We start from the raw sequence: 9,128 nt of genomic DNA, 5'->3' as shown, positions 1-9,128 counted from the left end.
TCCAGGCCTCTACCCGAGGTGGTGTCAGTCGTCCATTTGGATAAGCCTCTTTACTGCGTCTGTTCCCCCTCGGCCTTCAGCTTCGCTGCCACTTACGAGCTGCCTGACAACTTTCAGGGGCTTTGTCCTCCTCACACATAAGCTCCCATAGATAAGAGAATCCATAAATCTGCTACACTTCACAGGGATTCATCTCTTAATCATCTGTCTCTGTGCCACATGCCCAGCGTCAGTCAGAAATATTTAACAATAAATAAATAAATATTTGAAAGGAATACAATAATTTCAATAAAACTTGCTCCAGTTACATATGTGCTGTTTCCTAAAATTTAAACATATTGACAGGTTAATAAAGTAATCATTGTTATTTCAGTCAGAGTCTGCTGGTATCTCTCTTACAAATGGATTGTATTTTTGAGATAAATATAAGAAGAATGTTAATTAAACCAAAATCTAGCTTCCTCAGGATTCTACTTGGTAGCAAAACAAAGTTTTATTCGTTGTTACTTAAAAGGACAACATTGTCAGTGGTTTACAGAATCTCACAAAAAAGAAAAATGGCAACAAAAATGTAGACACCGAACTTTTAGACAGTATACTCACAATTTACTCTACGTTCTACATAACACACCCTCTCTGCATTACAGCTGGGATAATCATCCACACTGATTGGTCCTGATGTTGAACGTCTCTCAGTCTTCATCAGAGTTGTAAGACTGGTGTCTCTGCGATCCTCCGAAGCGGAGCGCTGCTCCTGTTATCCGCTGGTACATGTCTTTGATGTCCTCATATTCAGCCTCAAAGTGGTTTATTGCATCATATGAGCGGGACACAAATATCTAATGAAGACAGAGGAGTGAGGAAACATCACTGAACCAGAACTGGACCAAACAAACTTCACCCTATTTAATGTATTTATGTGTTGCTCAGTAATGCTCTTATTACCTGACTCTTTTTTCCATCTTCCTTGGGAACCAGCATGCGGCTGATCGAAACAAATCTAGATTCAGGGGATGACAGGAAATAACATCATTTAAATGTTTTTTTAAATGTCAATGAAAAAATAAACTGTGACATTATAGATTGAAATGTGTCACTAACTTTTGCATGACGGGCTCGAGAAGCTCCAGGCCTGGCTGGACTTCTTTCTCCGGGTCGCTGGTTTCTGCAGTCGTGCTCACTGTGGCGATGTACATCCCGTCTGAGGCCACGTTCTGGACGTGCGACACGACCGATATGTAAATGTCTGCATGGACAAAACAGAAAGGGCTTCCATAGACAAAGTTCCACCAAAATAATGTATTTACACATTTTTGTACTGCAAAACACATGTACGGTAATACATGATTTATCTTTCATGCTTTAGCAGAAACAAAATAAAGTAGACAAAATACCAGATTTCCTGTTGAGTTGAGATTGAGGGATGATGATTTGACAGGAGTGCGCCTCGTGGGTGTTTTTAACTGGATGATTCAATAAACAGATGACTCTAATCACACGCCCCACTTTCCTCACTCGATTAGGAACGTAGCTGGGGTCACAGATGAGCTGTTTACAGTGGAACATCTGTTAAAAAGACCAAAGGATCAGGATCACTTTGAGCACAGTTGCGCTACAGGACCTATCCTCCACGGGAACACACACTTACCTTCCCCTCCGACTTCACAGCTTTCACTTTGCCACTGTCCATCACAAGCTCATCCACGGTTCTGTTCAAGAGGAAAGTTCCTCCGTACTCTGCACTCAGTCTGAAACACACACATCCAGGTTGGCTCATATGATACCGGATTGTGATCAAAACAAATATTGCAAACATCTAGAAAGCCATCTTCTGACATTGATTTCTGATTCACATTGGTATCTGTTTCACATTGGCAGCATCTCACACCATGTTTACTACTTTGGTTGAAAGTATGGAGGGAAAAATATGATTCATTAGTTTGTAACCTGGCAAATCCCTGTGGTAGTTCTCCCAGCCCATACACAGGGTAGAGGTATGGACTGGGGTTGTGGAGGGACAGAGACTCAGAGTACAGCTGGATCCGTCTGATGGTTTCCCCACACGGCTGGTCCAGGTAACTGCAGGATCACCAGGAGACAGTAAACCAGACCAGGAAGGTTTTAACTTAAAGGATCACCTGTCATTGTTTTTTCAAATTCTTTTCTGGTTTATGCAAATCACCCTTGTGACTGACCTCTCACTGCTGTGTAAGGCTATGGCATGACCTGTGAACTCCATGACATCTGGCCCCAGGTCAAAGCGGGAGAAAAGGTCCCGTGTGGTCATCTTGTCAGGATCCACGTCCTGGCAGGTCCGAGGGTTCCTCACGTCAAAGTTCAGGACAAAGAGAAGCAGCTTCCTGAACCTCCTCTTGTCAAACATGCCCATCAGATCTGAAACAGAAATGTTTTATGGAATGCCATTAAAGGGAGTTATGATTCATTATTGTGCATTAATCATTTTTCAGGTTCATCACCTGAAGAATGCATGACATCTTCCTCTGTGCCGGGGACTTTGTGCACTTTTCCTGCTTTGTATACATAGCTGCCTTCAACCACTTTGAAGTCAAGATATCGAGTAACCTCAGTGTGCACCAAGACTTTCACCAGCTCCCCTAATGCAAAGACACAACACAGGGTACAGAACATGAGAGTTCACTCGTTTATACAACAATATTTCACAAATCACAAGTTCACATGCACTTTTCTCTTACCATTGGCAAGAAAGAATTTGGGGATAAGGTCGATGTTCCACTCTTTTCCGAGGCCCATAGACTCGGCAGGTCCCGGAACCTTAAACTTCTTGAACAGCTGCCAATGTAGAAGAATATTAGACATGACAAAAGCTCAACAGTAAAAGCTTTGTCAAAGGGAGGATGTTGGCTGATGTTTGTGTGGACAAACCTCCTCAAGGGGAGAAATGGATGCACTCTGTCCTCCATAGTAAGGATTTTTGTCAATGTGAAGAACCCTTTTCCCACCTTGAGACATTAAACCAGACAGGATACATTCCTGAGAGACAGTGAAGCAGTTAGTGACACACTGTGCATCACATAAGGTCATCATGTCATTGTTGTAAATCCATTTAACAGCCAACAGGAGCTCAGAAGGTCTGCAAGTACAAGTACATGTGTGACCATTACTTAACAAACGTAACCACCTTATCACATGAAGCATTAAAGAGGAAAAGTAGTTCAGGAAACACATGAAAGAGAAGTTCAGTATAGCTTTAGATTCTCACTACAAAATGTGAAGAGTAATGTAGGCAATGGCAATTGTAATTTTACTCATATAGTATATATTTTACAATTAATATAAGTTGTCTTACCTTAAGTCCAGTTCCAAGCACAATAATATCATATTCCTCCATCCTAACCGTCTCTCCACCTGTTCACTGTGCCTCACCGAGTCCCAGTGTTTTCCTGAGTGTAGCTTGTTGCAGTATGTGAGTGTGTGTGCATTTCTGTATAGAGATATGGTGATGATAAGTGACACTAATGTCTTTGTGTTCTCCTTTGCAACAATCCTCTTAAGTCTGCCACGTCTGTGCTATGTGTGTGTGTGTGTGTGTGTGTGTGTGTGTGTGTGTGTGTGTGTGTGTGTGTGTGTGTGTGTGTGTGTGTGTGTGTGTGTGTGTGTGTGTGATTAGCTTCAAGAGGTGGGGTTTCCTGATCATTGCAGATTGAGGTATTACATGAAGGTGGTGTCGTCAGTGGTGGACACAGTTCTGATTTGTCCGTCAAAAATCTACTGAAGTAAAAGTACACAACTATTATCAGCTAAATGTCATTTAAATATCACAGTAAATATACTCGTTCTGCAGTACAATGTTCCCTGTGTCTCATTGATGCATTAAATAACATCAAAATAGCAAATACAATTTCTGAATAAATTGCAGCACTAAAAAGCTACAAAAGACTCAGTTACCCATAATTCCTTGCGAAGGAGACGTCTGTGTCGGAACAGATATCTTAGGGGTTGTGCTTGCTAAGTACGCCACGGCATAGGGGGAAATACTTTTCATATTTTACGCCGACTCCGCCCACCGTGCGAATTTCGGCCAGCGCCTGTCTGTAAATGAAAGAGTTTCTCTCTCCTGCTCCGTGTGTGTTTCTAGCGGCCGTTGGGTATTTGAGTAAGCTGCAACCACTTTAGCCGACGTTACTGTCTGACTGCGGCGTTGCACAAGTCGGAGACATGTCTTCGGCACAGACAGTAAGTGATAAACAATAACGTGAATTGTTCCTGAACTACCGCATTCGTTGTAGTGTCAGTTAACCTTATTGGCAAAGTATTAGCTAGATAGGTAACTAGTTAATCTAGCGTTAACCAGCGACGCCAGGTAGCGTTAGCTTAAGTCGATTATTTAAGGATTATTTTAGTCTCCCAGATAGTTGAATGTCTTGCTTGAGCACTGGGACTGAAATGTATTACTTCATTCAACATGGGCACTGAACCAAAGAGGTGTGTCTGTTGACCTGGGAGCTGGGACACTCCGTAGACTAACTTTAGTCTGATAACACCTGAGTACTTTCACAAGCCTGGTGGTAACCTGAACGTGGGAGTGAACAGTAATGACATCAGCCTGGTAGTGATAAATCAAGTCACAAATGTGCAAAGAACGTGGCCTCATTCATTGTTTACGCAAGATTTGCAAATCTGCATGGGAGTAATGTACGGATGAAATGTTCCTATATGTTAAAGTACAAGTTTTTGAAAAATTGCATAATGGTAAAAGAAGATGATCTCGAAACACAATGAGAAATAATGTTCTTAACAGTTTGACTTGATGCAGTCGGTATGGCTTCACCATGCTCGTTGAGTGTATGTTTAGCTGTGTTTATTATTGGCTCTTAACCTTTGTTGTTCCTGCATTATTGTCTCAGTTTTCAGACCCAAATCAACACAAGCGTGTCTCTGCTCGGTCCAACCCTGGATTCCTGGAGCGATTGAGTGACACTGCAGGAGGAACGGTTGTCGGTGTCGGACTGTTTTTCCTTTCATTCTATGTTCTTTTTACCAATGAGGTAAGACATATGCACACAGCACAGCTGCATTTATGTTTATCACGTCAAAGCCACAATGCACACTTCAAATGAACATTACTGTGTTATGCTGCATGAGGATGTAACAGTAGACAAACTCTCTGCAACTGTTTCTGATCTTAGGGACGAGCTCTGCAAACGGCATATTCCCTGAATGAGGGTCTTGCTCAGGTTGTGTTGTTGGGGCCTTTCTCCAGCCTCGACCTGCAGAACAACAACCGCTTAGTTCATCTGTCTTCACAGCTGCGCACTTCACAGGTAGACTATTCTCTGGGTTGTCACACTTCTTTCTCCAGCCACACGGCAACATTGTATTTTGATGAATCATCCATGTCTGTGTAGCCCCTCCATGACCCCAACTACAGAGTTGCAGTGCAGGCAGTGAAGCTGAAGAGGCAGGTAGAGATGTATCAGTGGGTGGAGTACCAGGAGAGCAAGTAAGTCTGTTGTGTGCATATGTCAACATGTAGGGTGGGGTCATGTCTAAGGCAGGCTGCCTGTTATACAGAGCATGATACACTTCAGGGAGATTTTGTTATTGTGTGACTAATTTCAGGGACTACCAAGAGGACGGTGAGACCAAAACTGAGACGACGTACAACTACAGTGAGTTTTTTTTCTTCTTAGTGTTTGGTAACAACATGGTGAGCTTGACTCCGGTTGAAGTTGTTTAGATGTGTGAAGTGAGGCTATATAATTCATTTTCTTTAGACACAGAGTGGAAATCTGAGTTGGTCAATAGTCGTCATTTTGATAAAGAAATTGGCCACCAGAACCCAAGGTACTACTTTTTTTTATTTTTTATTCTATTATCTTCTGTGGCATTGTAAATATCACTGTTGTGTGTTTGTTTACGTCATGTTTATCTTTAATTTAATCTTTGAATCTTAGTGCCATGGCGGTTGAGAGTGTCACAGTCGTGGCCCCTGAAGTCGGAGTTGGACCTTTCAGCCTCTCTAAAGGTTTCTTGAATGATCTTCTTTACACATTACATGCAGAAATTATACAGATACTATATAACGTGTCCCACTGTTAGGTGTAGTTAAGTCAACTGTTCCTTCTCAGGCCTTGTGGAGCAGATAAATAACTTCCAGACGCTGAGGCTAAGGGATTTTTCTACCTTTGATTTGGACCCTTTTCTCAGCGTTGATGACGATTATTTCTATCACACTCAAAACCCACAGAGGCCGGAGGTGAGCATTATGATGTGAACTTTTCCTGTGTACATTAAGTTTTGGGTTCTAGTTATGTATACTTAATTAATGCAGCATTTATTGTATATTATTCAGTATTTGTTTTTTTTCATAAGGTTGGGGATGTGCGTGTGAGATTCTCCTTTGCTGGACTGAGCGGGGAGACATCTCCCCTCGGCCGGGCTCAAACTGTGAGTGCTGCAAATGACCAGTTACCATATTAATTTCACTCCTGGTGACATATATCAGTGGAACATTGACTTTAAGTAATTACTGCATGCATTTTCACTGCGTCCTGACCATGCAATGGCAACATGTTGGTGTTTATCGTATGCATCAAAATCTTACAAAAATTACCTGAACTGTTTCACTAGTGCTGAATTGATGAATGAGATGGACCAGTTGATCAACATAAAATTAAGAAAAATTCATTTGGATAATTGATTAATAATTTTAGTAATTGAGGAAACATTTACTGGTCCTAGCTTCATAGGATTTTTGTCGTTTGCTGTTTTATATGGTTGTCAATGCAATGTGCTGATGGGACAACACCAAACGGGCTTTGAGAACTCTCCTGACTATTTAAATGATTAAAACAAAAATAAAGAATGGTTTAATCCATAAGGTTAATCATCACTTGTAGCAGCCCTAATTGTAACATTAGTAGAATTTTTGGGAATATTAAAACTGTAGCTGTAACTAACAATTATTGTCATGATCCATCAATATGCTGATTAATTTCACAACAACTTTTTGGGTTCTATAAAAAAACATAAACCATGTCAAAGTATGTTGAATTCTTAAGAAACTCCTGCAAAAACAGTATACTATAAAGAGTAGGATAAAATGTATATATACAATTAGTATTTAATTTACAACAGCTCGATGAGAAGCCCAGACAACAGCCCTAAACCTAAAGTCTCATAGGATAAAGAAAAGTGGCGTTTCCTCATATTTGAGAAGCCAGGACCAGGGAATGTTTATCATGAAAATGATTATCAAGATATTTGCTTATACATCTTCTGATATTCGACTAATCGTTTTAGCGCGGTAATTGAAACCATGAGTTTCTGTTGTGCACCATCTATTGTGTGATGGAGGATGACTGTATTCCAGGTCAGCATTGTGGCCATGCAGAGAGGGGAGCAGCTGACGCCTTTTAAAACTAAGTCAGGAGACACACTGGAGATCATCTACCTCGAGGAGCTCTCTGCAGAGGTCAGTTTGGATTTTATTTTGTTTCTTGGACATTGTGCTGTTTTTTAATTGATTTGTTTGGGGGGAGAAACTTCTTTCAACGTAGTTTTTTTTTCTTCTTCCTTCTGGCCTTTGGTTCTGGTAGTTGATGCACTTGTGTTGTTTTCTGTAGGAGGTTTTTACAAAAGAACTCCAGTCCAACAGCATGAAGACATGGGGCCTCCGGGCTGCCGGCTGGGCCCTCATGTTCCTCAGTATTCAGCTGACCATGCGCATCGTCTACACACTGGGTAAACAAACATTCACTGCTGCTGTACATCTACATCATACAAGGATGTCATGGATACATCTCTCATTCGTCATACTGCTGTGTGCCTCCAGTGGATTGGGTTCCTGTTCTCAGAGAGCTCGTGTCTGTGGGGCTGAAGATCTTCGCCCTGAGTGTCTCCTGCTCTCTCTCCCTTCTCACCATCGGAGCGGGTTGGCTTTTTTACCGACCATTAGTGGCTGTGGCTCTGGGAGGTCTCGCTCTGCTACCGGTGTTTCTCGCCCGCTCACGACTTCCAGCCAAAAAGAATGAATGACTTTTTAACTGATGAGTATCACAACCACTTCTGATGCCTCGCTGCAGCTATTCATCTGAGAAAGGACGGTAACGAGCAGCGTTTTCTCCACTGCAGGTTTCTAAACCACGTAGTTCTTGGGGAGAACACACATTATATAGTGATTAATGTGTTTATGAAGTTAAAGTCTGCATATAGTTATTTATTTTTGGATGAAAAGAAATCACACATCAACCAGGGCTGATGTTGGCCATCGGACCCGAGAGGAAGCTGTTGTTGTTGCCTTCAGACCACAAATGTTCAGATGTGGCCGTTCAAAAGTGAATCCGCACATTAAAATCCTCACTGCCTAACGTCCTCATCTTTATATATTGTTGCTCCCAATGAACAACACAAGATTACTGTTGTCTCATTTGACTGTCAAATACTTTTTGTCCACAAAGCATACCGAGTTGCTGGTTGATTAGGTCCGCCTAGCTAAAACAAGCAGTCCAATACAACAGCCCTGCAGTAAACTCTGTTATCATGAATGTTATACTCATCAGCATTTGTTGCAATTATTGTAGGTGTTGATTCAACTTCATGGTCATTTTTTAGGGCTGCAGTTTGAGGTACCGTTGAACTGTACTATACTGAATGTGATTACATTTATCGCTGTAAGCCGGGTTTACAGCATATTTACTTCAACAAAACCTGATTATAACCTTCATGTTTGTTCGTGCCAAAACAAGTGATCTATCATATTTTCTCCTTATCTGCAACACTTGAGGAAATAGTGTTGCATTTTCTAAATATATTATTTTTCATATACGGTATTTGTTCATTAATTATAACACCAAATGACTTGAGGTGGTGTTGGAAAATGGATGTCTGTTAAAATACCTAACAGAATCTGCAAATGTGTGGTGTATTGTTTTGTTAGGCATGCATGTAAAATAAATCATTGTCGAAGAGATGAGCCTCCCTGATATTATCTTATCACAGATAGACGTGTCTAGCTCAGTAAATATTTGTCCTACTTTTTTTATGAATTGGTAATTAGAAATATTTTTTTTGCTTTTAAAAAGTAATATCTTACTGAATTGGTCTTGCTTTAATAATGAGACCCAAATATTGGCTTGTATCAATCA

The 9,128-nt window shown here is 41.1% G+C and overlaps 2 protein-coding genes across 3 annotated transcripts; one reads left to right on the top strand and one right to left on the bottom strand.

The window, feature by feature from the left end:
* Window positions 1-454: 454 nt before the first annotated feature.
* Window positions 455-3,460, bottom strand: zgc:112334 (uncharacterized protein LOC619199 homolog). 2 transcript variants are annotated; one of them, XM_056437099.1, is made up of 11 exons: window positions 3,329-3,460; window positions 2,905-3,012; window positions 2,715-2,811; window positions 2,478-2,615; window positions 2,196-2,394; window positions 1,948-2,079; window positions 1,649-1,748; window positions 1,395-1,566; window positions 1,102-1,246; window positions 946-1,000; window positions 455-839 (listed from the first exon to the last, which is right to left on the bottom strand). In XM_056437099.1, the coding sequence occupies exons 1-11, from the start codon at window positions 3,368-3,370 to the stop codon at window positions 693-695; spliced, it is 1,335 nt and encodes a 444-aa protein (XP_056293074.1). In that variant the 5' UTR covers window positions 3,371-3,460; the 3' UTR covers window positions 455-692. The 2 variants fall into 2 exon arrangements, with proteins under 2 accessions (XP_056293074.1, XP_056293073.1); XM_056437098.1 differs by lacking the exon at window positions 3,329-3,460 and having other exon boundaries at window positions 2,905-3,275.
* Window positions 3,461-4,007: 547 nt separating this feature from the next.
* On the top strand, window positions 4,008-8,951 carry LOC130208135 (transmembrane protein 43). The gene is made up of 12 exons (XM_056437103.1): window positions 4,008-4,215; window positions 4,887-5,027; window positions 5,169-5,303; window positions 5,388-5,482; window positions 5,602-5,651; window positions 5,757-5,826; window positions 5,937-6,007; window positions 6,111-6,238; window positions 6,355-6,429; window positions 7,355-7,456; window positions 7,608-7,725; window positions 7,817-8,951. The coding sequence occupies exons 1-12, from the start codon at window positions 4,198-4,200 to the stop codon at window positions 8,017-8,019; spliced, it is 1,206 nt and encodes a 401-aa protein (XP_056293078.1). The 5' UTR covers window positions 4,008-4,197; the 3' UTR covers window positions 8,020-8,951.
* The last annotated feature ends 177 nt before the right edge of the window (window positions 8,952-9,128 follow it).

The sequence above is a fragment of the Pseudoliparis swirei genome, chromosome 18, assembly GCF_029220125.1.
Source record: "Pseudoliparis swirei isolate HS2019 ecotype Mariana Trench chromosome 18, NWPU_hadal_v1, whole genome shotgun sequence".
NCBI lineage: Eukaryota > Metazoa > Chordata > Actinopteri > Perciformes > Liparidae > Pseudoliparis > Pseudoliparis swirei.
Note: the sequence above shows the minus strand (reverse complement) of the source record. Positions and strands in the feature narration are given on the sequence as shown.